At 42.1% G+C, this 22,092-nt stretch overlaps 1 protein-coding gene across 1 annotated transcript in view; it reads left to right on the top strand.

Moving 5' to 3' along the window:
* Positions 1-22,092, top strand: part of LOC142765695 (protein unc-79 homolog) — a 95,177-nt gene that overhangs the window by 5,601 nt on the left and 67,484 nt on the right. Inside the window, exons 7-22 of the mRNA XM_075867145.1 lie at positions 673-728; positions 1,633-1,762; positions 4,234-4,248; positions 5,538-5,602; positions 6,619-6,780; positions 8,168-8,388; positions 9,341-9,551; positions 11,717-11,783; positions 11,848-11,885; positions 13,163-13,266; positions 13,842-13,929; positions 15,343-15,431; positions 16,299-16,422; positions 17,390-17,561; positions 19,626-19,768; positions 21,398-21,649. Of these exons, the coding sequence (XP_075723260.1) occupies positions 673-728; positions 1,633-1,762; positions 4,234-4,248; positions 5,538-5,602; positions 6,619-6,780; positions 8,168-8,388; positions 9,341-9,551; positions 11,717-11,783; positions 11,848-11,885; positions 13,163-13,266; positions 13,842-13,929; positions 15,343-15,431; positions 16,299-16,422; positions 17,390-17,561; positions 19,626-19,768; positions 21,398-21,649 (1,937 nt within the window). The remainder of the gene's footprint in view (positions 1-672; positions 729-1,632; positions 1,763-4,233; positions 4,249-5,537; positions 5,603-6,618; positions 6,781-8,167; positions 8,389-9,340; positions 9,552-11,716; positions 11,784-11,847; positions 11,886-13,162; positions 13,267-13,841; positions 13,930-15,342; positions 15,432-16,298; positions 16,423-17,389; positions 17,562-19,625; positions 19,769-21,397; positions 21,650-22,092) is intronic.

Genomic DNA, 22,092 nt, shown 5'->3' with positions numbered 1-22,092 from the left:
AATAGGCCCCTTTTTTTTTTATCCAGAGATGTGGAAGTGCACGTGGACGTATTTGAACACTCTACCAGTAAATATAGTCTTTCACAAGTTGAAAGCCCAACTCGCATATGTAACCCCCTCACAAGATGGCACAAATGTGTTCTTGTTGGAATAACCTGCATTGCTGCAAATTTTATCTTGCTTCTTTTCTACGTTTGACTGCAGTAGTTTCACATCCCGTAGGTGTGGCCATGAAAAACTTTGCCTTGTAATTATCACTCCTCAAAAAAAAATGGAACCTATAATGTCAACAAGACAAGATGTGATCTAATTTCAATAAGAAACACACATAGGAATTTAGGTGTTAACACTGCGATGGTGACAGTCTATTATATGAACTCGAATCAGGGGCACTCATTAAAATTTAAATGTCAATGGTGATGAGACTTAATTTTTATGAGTCATCCATGCATTTGTGCTTTCCCTGGGTCTTTTCTTACAGACAATATTATTAATTTTGATTTGTTTGGCATGTGGGAAGTTGAATTACTATATAATTTTCTCCAAAGCAACTAAAGCAGCACTTTTGTTTCTTTATTAAGAAGCTTAGCCTAAGAAGCAAATTTACTTAGTTATTTGTCACACCTTCCTGCACTATTCTATTTTGCTCCATCTGGCTTTGTTCTTTGGCAGCATACCAGACGCAGTTGCTGGAATGTCTCATGAGCCTCAAACGAGACATTGTCAAGGTAAGTGTTGCTTTTCCTTTTGCTTGCTTTTAAAGCTCTAGTAAAGGGTGCCACGGCCATAAATTAAAGATTGCAGGTTATTAACATCATGCAATCTCGGTACCGTCTCGTTACAATCTGTACCATAACCTCAGATATCGCTGGAGGAATGGAAGACGAACACACACATAAGGCATACTTCTATCTCACCTGCTCTACCCAAGGTTATAGGTCTATATAAATGAGCTTGATCGCAGTACTGCGTGTGGTCATTTAAATAACTCTTTAAAGGGGCCGTGCAACTCTTTTTTCAGCATTGTCAGAAAATACTCCCGATAGGTAGTCGAAGCCCCTGCGAACATGTGAGTCAAACATTATAGCACAGCATGTAGCCTGAAATTTATTACGAATTCTCAAATGCAGCGACCAATCGTTTCTTCTTTCTTCAAATGATGCCATACACCCAAATTCACAGACATTGGCTGATCCAAGCATCACGAGCTTCGTAGTTACTGCGGCTGCTACGGGAGGTCACCATGTGCCCACCCGCGCTCGCAATCACACCATGAGTAAAGTGCGCATTCGAAGAAAAAAAAAGGACACAAGTGCTCATGGTCATGACGTGCGTGTGATGTAACTTCTTTCCCCTGTGCCATCCCTCAATGCTTAGCTTCCAACGCGTTCGTTTGGACAAGGGAAGATAGAAAGCAACTACAGCGTGCGACATACATCTGCAACTCCACTCGTGCACGACGAATTCTAAAAATTTTTTAAAAGACTACCTAGCCGTTTCTGACAAAGATAAGTTTGCACATCCTTGCTTATCTTCATCAGACACGGCTAGGTTGTCTGAGGTGCCTTACCTTTGTTTGTGGCCAGTGTTTTCCAAACAATCGCGAGAGTGACTGAGCAAGTTGTGACGCAGGACTTGCTGTGCGTGATCGCCCATGGCACGGCCAAGGCACGGCACCCAGCGGTGGAAATGTTCTTCCACTACTGGCCCACTCTGAACCCCATGCTGAGGGACAAGAAAGGGTTCTCAATCAGGCACTCAGGTTCGCCACGCCCCTCAGTTGCACGCCCGACTCCTGCACGGTCTAGCCTCGCGCTCGCCGGTCTTCATCCTGTGCAACATCTCGTGTCGGAATGTGCACGAGTAGCCTGTGAGTGCCCCTGTGTCAGGATTGCTGCCGCATGCTTCTGTGTCTCCATGTCCTGCATTTTCTGCACCCGTCTTTCAATTCGCATGCTACCATAAATGCATGCCATGAAAGCTCACAATGTGTCCATATCAGAAAAACTGCATTGCTTTCGTGAACACGCAAAAGAACGTTGACAACTGGAACACAGCTCGTCACAGCAGCGGTGACATCTGCCCTACAAAATCCTACCGCTAAGAAATCTTCATTTTAGTACTTCTTGCACTCGAAGCGTTCCACATTTTTATGGCAGCACCACACATCATTGTCAAACCACTAGACCGAACTCGTGCAAATATTGTTTTGGTCAAGCCACATTGAAAAAGTTACTTTCAGAATGCCTCCCTCAGGTCACATTGATTTTGCACTTTCAACAGCGAGTTTGGTGCACCAATGGAAACTGTCGATGAATGCGCTTAGCGTGGTGAATACATTCTTCTGTCCTCACGTAGTCTAGCTCACAGCATGTGTTTATAAGGTGAAAGCTGCTGTAATTTCTTTTTGCCCACTGTGCAATGCTTGGGGATTACACTTAGGGTCACATCGCAGGTAAGAGCAGCTAACCTTTCACTTCATTTCGTATTCTAAATTTAGGACTGCCTTAAGTAAGCTTTATTCATAAATTCTCCGTGACGAAAAATTGCCGTGACACAGATCTAGGTTTCCTAATACATTACCAAAGAAACGTCACATTCCAAAAATTGTACGTACTCCTAAATGTTATAATTGATAGTCGTGCTCGAGAAGCTTGATGCTGTTGCTGCATGCAGAATGGAAGTACCTATCAACACTAAATGTCTAGCTTTGTTCAAAGCATTTGAATCCTTGCTCACGGCTAGCTGCATTGTGTGCAGTCGTGTTCAGTGCGAGCTGAAACACTGGTGCCTGTTGTTGAAGGGGGCTCCTACGTGACGGTGCTGGCACACGAAAAAATTGCAAACCCAACTATAGTTGCAACTACTGGCATTACCCTGTAATGCCCATTGTATCATAGTTCGTGTGTGCTGATTTTTCATGTTGGAATGCCAACGGTCTTGAAGCCACCTAGACCAGGAACATCGATGTTTCGACTCCCAATGAATGTGACTACACAACCTTCATCTTGCTTTACTGCTGCATAAATCCTCATATTTCGGCTTAGTAGCATCAAGCTTTGGCATGGGATTGTTTGGTAGTTTAGATATCCAAAGTAGTCATTAGGGTTTACACTTAGTGAAAATAGTACGAATCTTGTTTCAAAGGCATGGACGAATGGTGCGGGGAATAGTTGTAATGAACGTGGTAGTGCAGATTATACGGGTCTTGACTCGTATACATTATTCCTATCTGCTCGCCGAGCAACAATATAATAATGATTATGCTTTAGTAGAATAGCATTACTTTGCAATACTAATTACAATCGTTCTGATTATCTGCATAATTCCTTATAACTGCGTTAGATGTATGTAACATATGCAAAATGTGCTCTTGTTCTTCGAATACATGTGACAAAAAAAAAAAAAAAGAATTGGACTGCATAAATATTGTGTGGGCCTTAAAATAACAAATGAAGGCTATATAAAATGGTGTAAATTTCGTGACGAAACATTTTTATTTGACTTTTAATGCTTCAGCTGTCTTTTCCTTTCTTTTTGTTATTGTGGAGTTACCAAATTAAAGATGCTTGTCTGAATTTTACGTAGCTAGTAACCTTGCAAAGTCTGTACAGGTAAAAAAAAAACGTATGCCCGACATGTCTATTTTAAAGATTGATGGCATCATGCAGTAGAAACAATTTGGTAAAAGTTGTTTTAATATTAATTTTTAATGGCATTAGCTCAGTGCAGCACTTATTGTTTTGTACTGTGCTCAGCAGTAGCTGTTTCCTTCCAGAACACCAGCTAATGAAGGGTGCTAGGATGAATTCTAAAAAAGTACATAATTGGAGTTGAAAGTAGTTCTGCAAGCAAACAGAGTATAAACGTGCCATGAGCTTACGGAAATAATGTAAAAAAAATAATTTTCATATAAGTCCGTAGTGTATTTGTAAAACATGCCTGAAATGGCTGTAAGTTATGTATAAGTGGCACATGTGTAACCCCTTGTGACTCTAATTCTAAAGCAGTTGTTCATTTTGCAGCAAGCTTCAATGTTCGAGTTTTGAGAATGTCGTACCCTTTTGTCTGTTCTACTGTTTAATTGGTAAATTAAAGAAAAATTAAAGAGAGTGTTGTGTGTGTTTGTATTCCATTCAGCTGTGTGTATGTGTGTCTTTCTCTTCTTCTGTGTCCTGTGGTGATCCTCTTGTCTCACCCTGGCCTCTGCCTCCCCGTTTAACACCCTGTCAGGATCTTGCCCCATTGGTAAGATGTCTCTTTGCTGTACGCCTTTGTCGAAGCTCTCCAATGTATGCAGCGCACTGTTAAACACTGATGACCGCAGATTGGAAAGAAGAAGTCTATAAACAAACTAGCTTATATTTTGATAGCGGAACCCATTCCCACGAAAAGTGAGTCAACATCATTGGCGAGTTAGCTTTGAAAGAATTAGTCATTGACATCACAACTGTTGGTACTTGCATCGCTAAAAGAAGAAACCTGAATGACGCCTTCTCCAGTTTCTATTTCAGATGACAAGTAACTGCACTGATACCTTGTGATGTGATGTAAATGACTAAGCCTTTCAATCCTAGCATGCCAGTGTTGATGGGGAACATTTGATGAAGATAGCTTCAGCTTCCAAAATGTTTGCCAACTTGTCTGAGGCACTCATTCGTGTGCATGCAACTTCTATAGCATGTTATGTTTTCATCTATCACTTCCCACCTGGACTAGGTTCTTGACGAAAGGGATGCGATGCCTTTGCACAAGTCCGATGTTGCGCGAAGAAAAATTCGGTGTCATTTAGGTACATCATTTTCGGGGGACACTGATGTCGAGAATCGCTGCATACATTGTAGAATTTTGACACACGCTTTCTTCTTTTGCTGAACTTCGTCATCGTGCATTGATGCCCGCTCCAACAATCTTTGTTTCGCAGAATATTTGCATGATGTCGCATCATTATTGGTGATTGGCGTTCCTCATATTCGCCATGGAATGAGAAGTGTGTGTGGCTAAAATGAGGAAAAGACAGAGTGGCTGTTAATTCTGCTGGCCAAGACACAGATAAGTTTTTTTGTGACAGGCAAATGAGCCACTGATCAGTGAACAAAATCATTCTTTCTGCGTAGGCATGTAAAGGTGAGCACTTAGAAGTGCACAATAAGCCTCAGGACTACTACAGTACGTTAATGAAAGTGAAAGGAAGGTTCATTGCATATTTGTTTTCTTGTTTACTGCAAGCATGTTCGATCATATATAATGAAGGCTTTACCTTGAAAGGTGTACCAATTACTGAAATTAATAAGTTTATTAGTTGGTAAAACATTGTGATTTTCCTTGATGTATGTACTTTGCTATGTAGCTCAGCATCACACTCAATGAACAGAATACCGTCATTTATAATTTTGTAAATACTTTCCATCACTATAATGGTGCTTTTTGTGTACCTAATTTCAATAGAATCGCTAGTCTGTCATCCCTAGTAGGCATTTGGATGTAAACATGACTTACACAGATAATCTGAGAATGCGTTGAATGTTTTTCCCCAGGCTGGAAGCCACTGATGTGTCAACGGGAGAGTTGTGTTAGCATAGAAAACAAGGAAGCCTACAAGGTGAGAAGCTACTCTTTCTATATACTGGAATTGTCAGCAAACATATCTTTTGATGCTCTGTGAGAAAGGACTTATGAGAATTACAACTTCACAAGTCTTGGAGAACAGACGTGTTTGATTTTGTCATTGTTTTCAATGCACAAACAAGAATCTTCATTGTCGTTTTGGTCAGAACATTTATGTGGTACACTAAAGCCTCGGCGATACGAATTTTGCTGGGTTGCCTGAATAATTTGCATCACCTGAAATTTGTACTAATGTGGCAATTCGAGCGAGTTTGTATAGTGTCATCTTCGGGTAAACGTGCAGTGTTTGTCAGAGCCATGCCGCGCGTTTACCCGGAGCTGAAATTCGTGCCATGAAAAAAAATTGAGGAAGCCACACACTAGCGGTGCAAGGACTCGGGAATCGACAGAGCCGGTGGCGCTTGTTCCTCCTTTACCTCCTCCTCACCCGCACTCCCTTTTCCCAGCCCTTGCTATACATGGCTGTGCTATTTACCACCCTTTCTTCCTCTACCTCACTTCTCTTTTCTATCTATAATTATACTATACTATACATGATACCCCTTGCTATACTATACCGTGCATGGCTATGCTATGCGTCATATTTTCCTCATCCTCCTCACCCTTTCCTTTCCCACCTCCTTGCTATACTTTAGTATGCCTGGCTATGGTATGCTTTCTCTTTCTCTCTCTGTTTCTTTTCTCTCAATCTTTATTTCTCTTCTATCTTTATTTTCTTTCTAGCTTGCTCTGGTATTTTTTCATCACTTTCTTGTTTGTTTCCATTTATCTATTTGCAGCTTTTATTTGTCTCTCTATCTTTTATGTCTCTCTTTCTCAAGTTTACTCTCTCTATTTCTTTCTTTCTCTTTTTATATCTCTGTTTCTTTTTCTGTCTGCACGGCGAGGCACAGTGAAGTATGATAAACGTGCTACACATTACGGTAAAGTACAGTACCAAAGTCATGGTTGCACAGTGCTTTACTGGCACCACTTTCTTTCTGTGAACAGATGTGCCTCGATCACTCCATTGCCATTGCGTCGGGGGAGCGGCCACCACCCCTGTTCGTGTGTCAGGGGTGCGCCGACCAGATCCGTCGGGAACATGGCCCAAACCACCTGATGGATGTACTACTGCCGATGCAGGAAATTTCTCTTCACTGCGAAAATAAGGTAAGCTATGCATGTTGCAAGAGAGAAGAATTAAATGTGGCCACTGTTAACTTTTACTCTTAATGTTCTTTATAAAAAACTGGTGAAAAAGTTGAAAATTTATTTTAATTTCTAAAATTTGTCACATTGTATCTTGATTTGGAAAAAATATATATATACAATGCATGAAAGAAAAAAGGGTAATTACAAGGGCTCATTTTTGTTTGTTAGATGTAATAGTAATGAGAACTAGCAGTCTGCTAGTTCTCATTACTGCATTGTGCCGCATGCAGTGCATGTGGCACAATGCGTCTGGGTTTGAAAAATAAATTATGCAAGTGGTGCATGTTGTGCAGTGGCACAAAATGTAAGTGAGAGACATATATGACCTGAAAAATAGGCTTTCCTTTAGATGCAGTTTCAATGCAATTATGTGAACAGAAGATAATGTAAGGAATCCCAAGTATGCCATAAACTCAAATACAAAATGTCAATTCAAAATGTCAATTAGTTTAAACACGTGGTGCCTCCTATTATTATTATTATTATTATTATTATTATTATTATTATTATTATTATTATTATTATTATTATTATTATTATTATTATTATTATTATTATTATTATTATTATTATTGACTCTCATTTGAACTGGGCAAAGAGTATTCTGGAAAAAAGTTTAACAGAAGGCAACCTGCTACCTCTAGACACACTGGCCTCGACAGCAAACACTTGGTGTCTTTCTTTAATTTCTTTAACTTAAACACATTACACATGCAATTTACACTTGCCGCACACATAGAATCTAATGTGCTCCAGCATGTATGTGAGACATAGTAAATATCAATGCAATTTTTATCAATGCTTTTGCATTTAACGGACCACTTTCGTTTGCATGGCCGCCGCAATGGTACGGGGGCTACGATGCCCTACTGCTGACCCAAAGGTCTCAGTTTCGATCCCAATTGTGGAGATAGCATTTTTGATGGAGGCGAAAATGCCATAGGCCCATGTTAGGTTAATGTTTTAAAAAACCCCAGGAAACCAAAACATCTGAAGCCCCCCTACTATTGTGCACCTCGTAATCATACTCCGATTTTGGCGCACAAAACATCAACAATTATTATTATTACTTTGGTTTGCACAGTTGTTCGCAGTAAAACGATATGGACGAGACGGTACTGTATTGTTACGTGTGGAGAAACAAAGAGAAGGAAGTCTGTTCATACGATGCACGTATAAAAGCAGAACCATCGGATATCAATATGTACACAAGCTTGTGCTCTGAGCTCTAATTCTCAACTTGCTTACTTCTTCATAAATCTCGTGTTAGTTTCGTCGTAACACTGTGCCAGATTATGTGAAGTACGGCATGCTCTCAAATGTAAAAGGCCTTCCTCGCATTCAGAACTGCAGTGGTCGTGAGAAGTCGGCCAGCGTGACCTGCTTCTCCATGGAGTGTGCCAGTTTCAACGGCAACCGGCCCATCCGCTACTGCGGCCAGTGCTTCCAGGGAAAGCACGCCGGCAACAATGAGCGTGCCAGCCAACACGTGGCTCTGCGACCCATCCCGAGCCCCTGGAGCATGGATCGTGAGACACAGCTCTACTTCGTTGAGGCCATTGTCAGGTCGGGTGCAACAGCCACAAAGCTCGTATGCTTGCTCCGTGTGTTGTAATGGAGTATGATGAACAATTGGCTGGATGTAGTGCTCACGTATAGAATCGCATCATTTTGTTTTAGTGCAGTGCCTGCTATGAGCAGTTGCTCGTGATAATTGTGTCATGTTGCGTCAAATCTCGCCGCTAAAGCTAATGATAGGTGTAATGTAAGTCAAACTTATGCCATTATGACACAAACTATAGATGCTGGAAACAAGTACATGCAATGACCAGCCCTAACTTTTCGTGTTTTGAGTCAATGAGTAGTGCATGCTTAGAAATGAAATATTGCCATGGTTATTCAGACCAAACCGTGGTATCGCGCATTGATATGGGATTTCAGTTAAAGCCATTAGCACATTAGTTGGCAAATGCAGTAGCGACAGCACTCCTGGTGTAACCAGCATGCTTACAAACAAGATAAATGTTCACGGGAGGATAGACACGAAATGATGAGAAATCGTTGAACATGGCAGGCGGCTGGAGCCATTGTTCTGACAAGTGGACACGCCTTTGTCAAGGACACAACCTTGCCCAAGTTGCTGCCTTGACAAAGACAAGTGCACTTGTCAAAACACACGAGCGACATTTCCTGTTCAAGGTGGTGGTGGTGGTGGTTGTGATGTTGCAAAGGCGGGGTCAGGCTAACCTGCATGGCCGGCAGCATTTTATCATTGGCAGGCTTATATACATACCTTGGATAGCATAGAGATCTCTTATGAAAGAAGGTTAGTAGTAATAAATAGCATAAAGTTCCCTATCATGATGATCTTATGACACTTGAACGATTAGCTCTGTGCTTAGCAGTTTGCAATTCACTAATCTATCGCTCAATCACGAATAAGATGCAAAAACTGATTGTTAACACAGTAAACTTGCTCTGAAAACCTTGTATTCACTCTCCTCTACCTGTAATGCAGTCTTCTAAAGGAGGCCCAGCCCACATCAGACAAAGGAGGCGTACCGGGAAAGGAATCGACAACCGATCGCCACTCACGCTTGGGTGGCCTACTCTCGGAGGGCCCCGAGGAATCGCTGGAATGCATGGCCCAGGAAGAGCGACAATTGCTGAGCCGCTATGGCGTCTGGCTCCTGGTTGGGCTCTGCACACCCGAAGACAACACGCCTCCCGTAATTTGTTTGACACACTTCCAGAAGTTTAAAAGCAAAGCTGTATTTAGCTCGATTCTGGTGGATTGTGTTCACGAAAAAAAGGCATGCAGAACAATTTTTGGTGAATCGATTAACTAGGCTAATCCGGCATTTTCGCGTTGAAAAACAATATAGGCATGGCATAGAAAGTCAGCATTAAAATTATGATATCCCTGACATGGCAGAACGAAGGGAGTAATCTTTCCTCAAAGACATAATTACTTGGCTAAAGAAATGAACTTCATGTCGTTTTGTGCTTTTGAAACAATGGGGTTTTTTATGTACTGCAGCATTTTATTTCAAGGCTGCGGTTGGATGCCGTTGACGAGATAATATATATCACATGCAAGAGTACCTCCAGAATATTTAAGTGCATCTCTCTTGATTTGCTCATTATATCAATAATGATCATACATAAATTCAGAATGGCAATATTGACTGTACCAGTCTAACCATAGTGACAGCTGTCCTGGCTTCCATCTTCACAGCAGCAGAAGGGCTCTGAATTTTTTCGTTGCTGCGTTTGACGAGTGTTGTACAAGTTGACGGCTAAACAGAACTGCGATGTTTTTTGAGAAACAACTGTGAAACACCAAAAAATAGTGACATTCCGCAAAGTGTGATAGACAGAAATGACTAAGCATTACCATTTGTTATCTCTAATTACTATATTTAATTAACTATTTCTAATTAACTTGATAGGCAGCCCTAGCAAACAGTATGTAGCATCACCCAACAGTGATAGTGTTACATGGGTAGATACAGTTAGATTCTCACAAAGAATTGGTTGGCTTCACGCCAGCTCGGACAGTTTTTGCCACTTCAACTCTACAAACGCTGATGTGTTAAAAGCTAAATGGTATATGTAGTTATACCTTCTCAAGCCTTTAGTGTAGAACATGTGTCAACAGTAAATGTTTAGTCATTGCAGCAACATTATTCTTCATTGGAAGGTGTATTTAAGCTAATTATTAGACGTCCAGGGGGCCTCAATTTTTATATAACGTTTGTGGCAGTTACCGCAGAAAGTATCAAGAAATAACTGCTCGATGTACCATCAAGGAAGTCATATTTCTTAAGCACTGAGCATTGGTTAAGCAAAGTGCATTGCAATATTCATTGTGATACCGGAGTTAGCCGTTATCTCGGTAGTCTTTCAGAGTAGAAAATGGACCTGGACTGTCCACATAGTGCATGGGACAGATAACCCATGGTCACTTATAATGGCAAAATGCATGTGATCAGATCAGATATGCACTTGAGGAAGGCATGGAGTCAGATAGAGTGACAAAATTAAAGTTGGCAGGAATAATATGGGATTCACATAATATATATAAATGCATAGTAGAAATGGAATTCGAATATACTATATTGCCACAAACTTGTGTCAATATATGTATCACCTTCTTCCTGGCACACAGTGCCATTATTTGTCACAGAAATGGTATCAAGTTTACAGTGAAAGCTGTTATGAGATACAAGGGCGCGTGCGACGTTGTTGTCCGCCGCCGTCGACGGTGTCCGTAACCACTATCGCACAAAATTAGAAAAAAAAACGAATAAATAAAATACGCCAAGGACACAATGGGATTCGTACCCGGGTCCCCTGCGTGCCAGTCCAGTATTCTACCACTGAGCTGCGCCGGTGCTTTTAACTCCGTCGCAAACTGACCATAGGCAGGCTTCATGTCGGGAAAGGAATCCTGTTATGTGTGTATTAAGGTGTTTAGAACAGCAAAGGAACAGCCAGGCGTCACAGTGTGAATTGCATAACGAGTGGGTCGTTCAGTGGTACGACCCCATTATAATAGCGCTAGGCGTAATTCTTCATCGTCGTCAGCCACAGCACGAAAAAATTGCTCAGAATTGCTTGCAAGGGTGTAGCGGGTACCACACTTCTACAAAGGATGGCATAGTGAATGCCTTCTTACTATGCAAAAATTTTGATTTAGGGTGTAGTGGGTACCCTGCAAGTGTTTGAGTAGCAGTTACCCAAATGGTGTTTTAAAAAGCCTCTGAAAGGCCGCTCTTCCAGCTTTCGCTGGGACTGTGCTGCGCGTTCCACGTAGACCTGGCGGATTTTTTTGGGGGGGATGCTGTATAAATGTTTCTAGATTTAAGTTTTGCTGGTCTACCTTATACAGGAAACCCTTGGCCGCCTCCTGGGAATGCTCTTCCAGTGGTTCCACTACACTGCTTGCCTGCCCGATGGTGCGCATCCTATAGGCCAATGTTTGCACGTGATTTGTAAAATTTTGAAAATTTGTCATTGCAGATCAAACAGGAAATTCGCTAGAAAGGCTTAAGACGGAAGTAAGTATACAGCTGCTTTACCAGTCGTTTTTTTAGGTTGGTTTGCGCTGCTTGGTGAAATAATCTGCCACTTGCGTACTATACCAGATTACTGCGCTTGTTTACTTGTTAAAAATGGAAGTCGATTTTTCTTAAGCCTGGACTAGTGTAAGTTGCTATATCGTGAGTTGATCATGCCCAAAGAAATCATTCAAGTCTTTGCATGTTTATATGTTTTTGAACTGAGACAATGGCATAGGTACACAAAACATATTTTTTGAATAGGCTTCGTCTACTATTGCTGGTGATAGCCACTAGGTGATGAAATATTCCTTTTGTTTCAAGCTAGACTTGTTTTGTTGCGTTCAAGATAAATTCAGCCTTATTTCAGCTTGTCAAGTATACTTTGCTGATTTCCTTTCGTGGTAGTGACAAAAGGCAAAAATAGTGTTGTGACTTTTTCCTCCAGCAGTGCAGTCAATACCTAAACTGTGTAAAGTAATAAATGCACTTTATTGACACAGCAGTACTGAATAAATTCATACCTCCATGTAAAGAACATGAATGTAATGATTTCTCAAAGTATGAAGTGTTGCCATCCCACATTGTTCATACTAGATTACGAACATATGTTTAAAACAAATGTTTAATATAGTGAACCCATTTTACAGTGAAAGCTGTTATGTGATCACAGCAAGGTTGCTGTAGTTGTCCGCTGCCACCGGTGCGCATAACAGCTATCGCATGAATTAAGAAAACAAAAAAGTAAAACAAGAAAAAATACCTGGGATGGAAGGGGGTTCAAGCTTGAGTCCACTCGGTGCCAGCCCAGTATTCCACCGCTGAGCCATTCCAGTGCTCGAAACTCCTGCGCCCAAAAACTCTGTGCAAGCGTTACCTCGTGGAAGAAGCACGCTAACATGCCCAATACAACGTGCTAAGAGTGTAAAATAACAACCAGGCGTCACCGAATGCGAATTGTGTAACCAAGCATCACACAATATGAATTGCACAACAAGGGGTCGTTGAGTGCTTCAAACCCGTTACAAAGGGCTCTGCCATAATTCTTCATTGTGATTGGTCATTAAATCAATTATTGGAGTGGCGGGTACCTTGCAAACATGCTTGCATTAGTAGCTTCGAGAGAGTTTGCTGTGGGTTGCAGAAATGGCGCTCTTCCAGCTTTCGCTGCGGCTGATCAGCGCTCTCCGCGCACGCCTGGCGTTCTTTGTGTCAGATGCAACTTCTTCACAGTGAGGATCGCACTGAAGCATGTGGTCTTACCGTTGTCATTGCAGTACATCCACGGCTGGCTGATGGACATTGCGCGCACCCACTTCGATGTTTTCGTGTCCTGTCTCCTGCCTCACCCCGCGGAGTATGCTCAAGTTGGAGGGCATTGGTGAGCATTCGATACCTTCAGTATAAATGGAGAATCCCGCGTTCTGGTTTCCCTGGCTTTCGTACTGTCTGCTACAGTCGTGTGAACTGTTTGTCTGGTAGAAAGATCAGTAGGCGAGATAAGAGGAACCACGTAATAGCAGGGCTGACAGAAAAAATCGGCATGAGGGGTTCTGAGGGACTTGATTCTTCGTTTAAGCACTAGTGCCCATCTCCTCTCACCGTGGTTTGTCTTGGTTTCTTGGTTATTCACAGCTACATGGTTCTAGTAAACAACAATGCCATGAAGACGCAACACGAAAATAGCCCTTCTAGCCCTTTACTTCGTGTACATTATCTCAGAACATCAACACATTTCACACGCCTGTTAATGTGGATCACACAAGGTGGCTCACGGCAAGATGTACCAAATTCTCCTAGCAAATGCAATCCGAGCAGGTTCGCGTGTATGGACCTCTTTTTAACAAATGGATGGTGCTACAACAGTGGATGGGATGGTGGTGCCCCATCCACCAATGCATTTCTGCCATGGTTACTGCTTAATCTACTTTGACCTTTTGTTGTTTCTCTTGCCAGGGATAACTGGCCATGCCAGACTGACCAAATAAAGGAGGGGTTCAAGACACTCCTTTGCCTCGTTCCCTATGACATTATCAACAGAGATGTAAGTGGCAGATTTCTTTTGTTTTGAAGCTTGTGCCACTATATTCGGTCTTTCCAGAAAGCTATGCGTGTACAACATGTAAACAGCTTTTATATAAGTATGCACTAATGCTGCGTTCTATCTTTAAAGCTTCTTTTTTTTTGCCAATGCCTTACCGTAACAATAACAGTATGTCACTTGTTAGTTCTGCTTGTTAGTTTTTGTGAAAGCAGTGACCTATGGGAAAAAAAATACTGTCATCTGCATTAGCACTTGTTAGTTTTTGCTTGTTAGTTTCTGCTTGTTAGTTTTTGTGAAAGCAGTGACCAATGGAGAAAAAAAAATGAAAACTGTCATCTGCATTAGCACTTTCTATGCACCAGTAGGCACTGTTACACTTTATCTGTCAACCTATGAGCTGGCATCTTGAGGTACTGCATTTAGATGTGTGTAAAAAATGAAATGCAAGCTGCTGTGGCATTGCCTTGCGACTTAACATTCCTCTTTTTCTACTGGGCTGGTGTTAGCACTATGTGTGCTAAATTGTATGATGAGCATGGTTCTTAATTGGTAACAGTAGTCTGCTGAATTGTACAGTATTATTATCCAGCTCAGGGATCCATCAACCCTAAAAAAGAATTAAAACTTGCCGAAATTACCAAGAAAATTTTTTCTCAATTTGTGGAGATCTTTTTTAGTATAAAATAGTACTGTTATTTCAATTAAATTTGGTTATTTATTTTGTTAATTGCATTAAAATATAACTCAAAAGTTGTTTAACCGCATGGCCATGCAATGAAAAAATACTATGAAATGAAAGCCGAGGCACGAAAATAGTAGCTCAGCATGGACCATTGCAGCCATCGAGCATCAAGAAACAAAAGTTTGACGAATATAGTTTTCGTTGGTTCTGTGAAGGACTAATTCTTTATGACGTGTACATTCATCATAGGTCAGGAATCATAAAATCTCATGACAACTATACTCACAGTAGTGAAAAGGTTAAACATGTGACCTAAAAGTAAAAAAAAAAATCATTTTTTACACACATTTTTTTATTATAGTTAAGTTTCGAGAGAGAGAGACTTAGCAGTACAATTAGCAATTGAGCAGTACATATTAAACAGCTTTTCAGGCAGTGCTTTTGTTGCACATTTTTAAATCTGACCCTACTTCATGCAAACATCACCATCTAGTTGGCCAGATACCCACTACATCACAGTAGTTATGGAGGTCTCAAGTGTTGCATGTGCGGTTTCATACCTGCCTGCTCAAGTCTGGTCTGCCTTTAGAAATGTACCATCTGAGTTGCAAAACAAAGAGATGTCATCACAAGGTTACAGCCGTGTGGTATAAGCATTGTTCTGTGCTGCATAAGCATGTGTTTGCGATCAACACGCTGATTGAGTAAATATGCTCACCATTACAATTCAGGTGTGGGAGTACATCATGCCACATTGGATGGAAGCCTTCAGATTCGAAATACCTGAGGAAGAACTTTCCGAACTCAAAATCCTTCTCAGGTATGTCGCTTCATCATAAAATGGGATGTGCACAGTCCAGATTTGGATATTGCATCTATGACGGCCTATGCATGTGCTTGAACGCTTTGGTGAAACTCTTTGTATTTGCTCTGCAATTAAATTACAGAGCTACCAATAAACAAGAGTTGAAAAGAAGTCTTACAAGAAAGTTTACTAAATTTTAGCGGTGACTCATTGGGCTAGCTTAGGGGGTAATGTGTCGCACTTCTAAGCTAGAGTATGTGGGTTTGAGTCCAGCTGCACCAGCCTTGTTCTTGTCAGTGGGTGTGAAATTTCTAGAACGCCTGTGTACTTAGCTGTAAGTGCACTTAAAAGGACCCAGGTGGTCGAAAATTATCCGAGATGCCCCACTATGGTGTGCCTTAACCATATCGGGGTGTTGGTGCGTAGAGGCACAGAAATTATTATTATTAAACCTCAGCTGTTTTGAGTAGTAGAGCAAACAAAGCTGACACTCAGAAGCAAATGTTTTCATACCAATTGTAAATGTCTTCTCAAAGCATATACAGTACTCATTGATAAAAACGTGACACCATTTTAATTCATTTTTTGGTATGACTACGATGAGTAATTGTGATAACTGCGTGATGTCTCTGCAAATCTGGCTGCTAAAGGCAATGTTGGCTCTGATGGAAGCATTTGAATGAAAATTGCCCCGATATGAAATAAACCGTAGGCGCCAGAAACAAAAGTGCTGCTTAGCATAACTTAGCCCCTATTACTCCCGTTTGAATGTCTGAGTACTGGGCATCTTACCGTCGCATGTTATGGGCAGCACTTTCTGCAGCGGCCGCGAAGAGTCGCCCTCCATTTCGTATTGTTAACTCACGGATTTTTTCCTTGCAGCAAAGTTCTAGATCCAGACCTAAGCCCTTTGGGGTTCAACATCAAGCAGATGTATGGATTCCTGACTGCTCGCTTTGAGAACACCACTGTGCAAGTACAGGAGCAAGCGCTGTACTGGCTACAGGTATGCTATGTGATCATATGTTAGGCTTAGCCTTTGCTTATAGCTACACGTAGGCCAAGGCTTTTCCTTGCTGATGGTCGTATTCACTTGATAACCGGAAGCTCAGAAGAATATTCACCGACGGGCATGTTTTTACTGATAAGCGTATTGTGCTTCCCCATGAGTGTGTCTGTAGATTCAGCAGAATTTAAAAATGCACATAGAAGACAGCACGAAAACCGGAACAGAGGTGTACACGTGAAGCGAAGTGTGTTTGTGTTCTTGTTTCCATCCTGTCTTTTTCGTGCAGTTTTAAGTTTTGCTGAATCTATGAATTAACTGGCCCAATAACATGCCCTGTTTCAGTATGTTTATGTTTACACCTATGTAAATATTTTCAACTGAACTCTTCAAAGTGTAGCTGCTGGTAAAGCTAACATATGAGCTGAGGCAACAGTTCTTCCTACCACGCTACAATCTGGTGGCAAAGCGGGTCATTACCTGTATTTCGCAAATGGAAGCTATGGTGCTCGCAGCTTACTGAAATATTCTAGCAGGTTACTGAAGTAGTTTGCAATAATGTCCTCATTGAGGTTGTGATCTTTCATCATGTTCATCGTTTTATGAGAAAAGATTGATACAATGTTGTAAAACACATACTTTATTATAAGAAAGCTGCATCTGAAACGAAGATAACTTTGTTTTAATCGGATATTCAGTATAAACGTAATACTGTAAGTCTCATTATAATGAAGTCGCATCTGACATGAAAATAACTTTGTTATATCCGAAAATTCATTGTAAACATATGCTCATAACATTGTATTTATCACAACATTTTTCCTTCATTGTAACGGATAATTTGTTATATCGAGGTTTTTTGGGCACATCTTGTTTCCTTCCCTTGGGAAGTCAGTGGCGTGCAAACTGGACTGTTGTTGCATGCTATGTTTATAATTGACTCAAGTTGATCTGGATGGGTGAACAGATCCTGACCATGCTGGAGGTTCCGGTGCCCCTGAACCTGCTCTTCTCCATGTTCGCATCCGGAGTGCAAGTTGGGGCACCACCCACTGCAAGTGATGCGACTGCCAAGGAAGGACCTGCCCAAGTCACTGGTCTCACACCCAGGTTTCATCCGCTGAGGCAGGACACCACTGGTGCGTGTGCAGTATTTTTCTTTTTCACTTCGTTGTAACAACGGTCATGTACGCCATGCACCAGTTTTACCTGCTAGAAATCTTTGCATTATTTACCCCAGGTGAAAATATTTAAATGTATTTATATCTTGCTTCAACTGTGTGGTAACTCACCGTAATTCGCCGTAACGGTAGATCACTGCGGGTTCAGGCTTAGTCAGCCACAGAGCCACGTTTTTGTCGCCTGCTCACATGTGGCGCACCGCTTCACGTGCGCTCAACTAGTTAAGCGTTTGGTGCGGCAAAACAGACACTGTTTGATGTTAACAGCCACACACAAACCCTTTATTGCCTTTGGCGGCACCCCAACCAAAAATATAATGTCCGCTTCCGGGACGTGGGGAGTAAAGGCTCCCTCACGCGGACGTTCACCAAAAAGGGGACGCCACAAGCACGTCGCAGTTGGCAATGGCGACCTTTGACACGCTCATTGGGAAAAAGTTCCTCTCAACTATGGTGCGCACTCTCGCGATGGCCATTGGGCCTGGTAGTGAGAGTTAGGGCAAACCTCGAATGCGTAGGCCTTTGGCAAGTGCAGCTTGTCGCAGTAAGACCACTTCAAGCACTAGGCATTGCTGTTTGGCTTGTCGTAAGGTACTGAAGCTAACACACACGTAAAAACGTTCGCTGGGGATGCCTAGGCACCTAGGCAGGCTACAGTACGACTATTCCCAAAGGAGACGCAGATAAAGGAAAGCATGGGCTTACCGAGTGCCGACCAAGAGAACCATCCCGGCACGCACATCACTGGGTCTCGCAGACTCTTGGTGCAGCGTGCGCAGCACCAAGAACATGCGTCATCACCACGTTTGGCGCCATCTATTGGCAGGTGCCGTCACCAGAGCACAAGAGAATGAATAGGAGCGGCAGTGCGACGAAAATTCCTACAAAATGGTAGTGGGTGCGCCTAAGATCTTCACAACTGGAACCACCTTGCTGCAGCTGGAAGCCAATAGGTTACCAAATGATTCCAGTTGGTCCCTAGCAGGAACTACCCCAGACTTGAAATGGAATCAATGGGAACCAGTTAGTCTTGAAACTGAACCAGCTGGAACCACTTAGCCTGGCAGTGGGAACATGAAACCATTTCGTCTGAAAACCAGCTAGAACCAGTTGTTCTGGAAATAAATGAAACCACGTGACCTGGTGTCAGAATGTCTGTGCTTGTTTCCAAGTTCGCTTCTGCTTATCCTGTATTTATGAATACTGTACCTTTATAATTACGGCAAAGCTGTATATTGCAAGGCGGAACCAAAATTCTTCCGTTCTTACGTGTGAACAAACTCCTAGTGTGTGTGTGTGTGTGCCACGGAATCAAGGCTTGCTACTCATTACTGGTCTACTAAAGATGCAGAAGTTGTCCACAGGCAAAAACGCTTGTGCTACAAAAAGAGAAATTGTCTCACCACTGCTCAACTTAATACAAATTAGGGAACACGCAGGCAGCAAATACCAATTAAGAGAGCTGAACAGATGCAAGTATAGTTAAAAATAATTGAATTAACGGTCGAGATTAACCCAGAGATGAACAATGGGAGCACAATTTTTAGCTTCACCAGTTGAACATCTGTACGAAATGCTTAGGCGGGGATTTTTCTTGGAGGAGGGAGGACTTGTGGGTGTTTTTAAACTGTCATGAAACAAATATTGTTTCTCTTGACTCAATGGGCTTTGTGCCTGCCTGAAGCCTAGGATTCAATGCCAGAAGACGTAATGAACCCTGAAGAAGTTTTTGCTCAAGCATTTTCAACCGACATTTACCGTGAATCGTAACCCTACTGAGGAGATAGGACCACTAAAGAAATAAATGAGGGAGCTTCCAAACTTTAGAGTGGAATACTGAAAATTGCGTGTGTCATCGCTCAACGTGTAGCTCGACCTAATAGATGCAGTGAGCTATCTCAATAAACATTACTCAACAAACATACAGCTGTGTACATGTCAGTGTACTCAACAAGCAATACCCCAGGCTACTGCCACTGCACGCAACTGTTTTGCCGTTCATGCTCGCTCAATTGTGTGCAGGTACCATGCTTGGTAGCCTTGGCCTGGACTGCGACCAGCTTCCCAGCTTCCTACCCGAAGATGCGCCTCCCCGCGAGGAGAAGTCTGATGCCGAGGTCACCCTCAGCTGCCACATACTCATGGTCGACATACTCATCAAGCAGGCAAGTTCAACAATCATGACTACCCCCTATTCTTCAGTGGGCCAGTAGAGAGGAGAAACAAATTTGACCTTGTAACCCTATTTTGCAAACAGCACATGCGAGCTTCAATATAGTCAAAACCCTTTATAAAGGACACTAATGTAAGAGACATCGGTCTGCCTACGTTGAAGATGGGGTATAAAAAAAAATGTGTACGCGGTACCCCGTATTTAAGAGACACCTCATACAAAAGACCAGAATCGCTGCCCAGCGCATGTTTCTTATGAAGGGGTTAAACTGTATAGGTATATCATCTAATGTGACGACGAACAGCTCTAAAAACATCGCAAGTAAAATGCACAAACATAGCACCTTTAAGTGAGAGATGTACATGTCGGTTGCTTTTGTGGAAACTGACTGCGTCAAAGTGCATTGCATTGCATGTATACCGGCTTAGGAAAGTGCTTAAATAGCTTTGGTTCCTACGCGTAACTCCGGAATTGCTGTAAAATGTGTAATGTGAAATTAGATGGTAAATAGTTTTACTGGTGGTAAATAGTTTTACTTAGAAAGAAGTGGTTAACAGAAAGTTGTTTTTCCTGTTTACTTTTGCGATAGGTGCAAAAGGCGTGGTCTGGGGTATATGATGCCGCTAGGTCGTGGTGGCTTGCCTAATGTGGTATACTTCATCCACATGCCTGTGCCTGTACCCTTTCTTGCGCCTGTTTCCGGCAATGTCTATTTCAGTAATGCTTTGATGGAATGATCTGTGAGTGGAACAGGATCACCTACATAGTAATGACCAAGAGCTGAGATATTTGGCAGGCAAGAAGAAGAAGATAAAGTTTAATGTAGAGAAAGAAGAAGAGGTCAGCTTGGAATGCAGGTCTCTAGTTGGCTACATGGAGGCTGAGGGGGAAAAGGAGAGGAAGATGAAGGTATGATGTCAGGTGGCCGTGGTATATTAGTACTACGAGTCACTGTGCACACACTTGGATGTAAAAACAGTGTAAAAATATAAACAAGGACGAAAGAGACGACAAGGCGCTGAACTCACTACTAAAATTTATTTGAAGGTACACACATACTGTATATCAGGCAGAGGACCTAGTCACATGACACACCATAGCATGTGTGCTGCAGAGCAAACAGGGTACAAAAATGATCTAATCATGGATCTAGTCTAAAGTCTAAGCTAATCTAAACTATATAATCAAATTTTAGTTGCGAGTTCAGCGCCTTGTCGTCTCTTTCGTCTTTATATTTTTGTGCTGTTTTTACATCCAAGCATGAACTTCCTACTAGCCCAGATTTCACTTCTGTAAACACACACTGTCCTGTGCAGGGATGCACACTATATATGCGAAAGTTTTGTACCGTAACACTTAATAAAAGGCTAGCATATAAACCTGTCTCACTTAAAAACCTCAATAATCACACTGTGTCGGGCATAGTCTACATGTTTTCAAGTATTGTGAAGGGTAACGTACGCAGATACAGGCACAAATGAAGAAAACATTAGGCACTTGCGTTTCTTGTTTTCTTCTTTCGTGTTCATGTTCGCATGCCTTAACTTTTATGGTGTAAGTGCTTCATATGTTTGTCTACTTTACGGTCTAACAAGTTCTGGTTATTTCTATGTATGTGCAGCTCGAGCTACAAGAGATCACTGCCCATCGAGGCTTGGCCACAAACGAGGCCCGCGAGATCCTGTCCCTGCTGCACGCCATGCTGAGGTTCCCACGTGAACAGCATCAGTGCTGCCAAGCTGGCTGCGCAGGAGGTGCGGCCGGGGCGGTGCCTGTGGCGTGCCTCTTCTGTGAGATGACCGCCATCTGGTATCAGCTGGTACTGGCGCTGGTAGAGTTCTTCTGCCCCGTCATGGAGGTTGCCATGGCTGATGTGAGCATTGGCCACTCTCGCCTGCATGGGGTAACTAACTGGTGCTTGTGATTGTGGGACAGTCCTCCACGGTATAACTCTTTCGGCACATATGGGTTTAGCCTTTGGTACACATCTTGACCCAGGATGAAGGAAGGCAGACATGGCACGAGCACCGAGTTGTTACTATAGTTTAGAGCATACAAGATACGTTTAAAGCAGCAAGAAAAGTGCGCAGTTTGAAAGTGAAAAGGAAGATTGAAATTCTTATGTGATTAAGCAGCACAATGAAATCATGACAGTTCTTTTTCTTTCTCTTTTTTTTAACTTACTTTTGTTCACTGTGGCTAACTGCCGAGGAATCGCTAGTTGTTGGTCATGCTTGTTTCATGTGTTCATCCTAGCTCCCAGTTTTAGTATTCTTCCTCTCATACTATCGCTTCCTCTCCTATTAGGTATCTGAA

Source organism: Rhipicephalus microplus, chromosome 6 (assembly GCF_043290135.1).
Source record: "Rhipicephalus microplus isolate Deutch F79 chromosome 6, USDA_Rmic, whole genome shotgun sequence".
In the NCBI taxonomy this organism is placed as follows: domain Eukaryota; kingdom Metazoa; phylum Arthropoda; class Arachnida; order Ixodida; family Ixodidae; genus Rhipicephalus; species Rhipicephalus microplus.
This window is presented reverse-complemented; position numbering and strand designations above follow the sequence as displayed.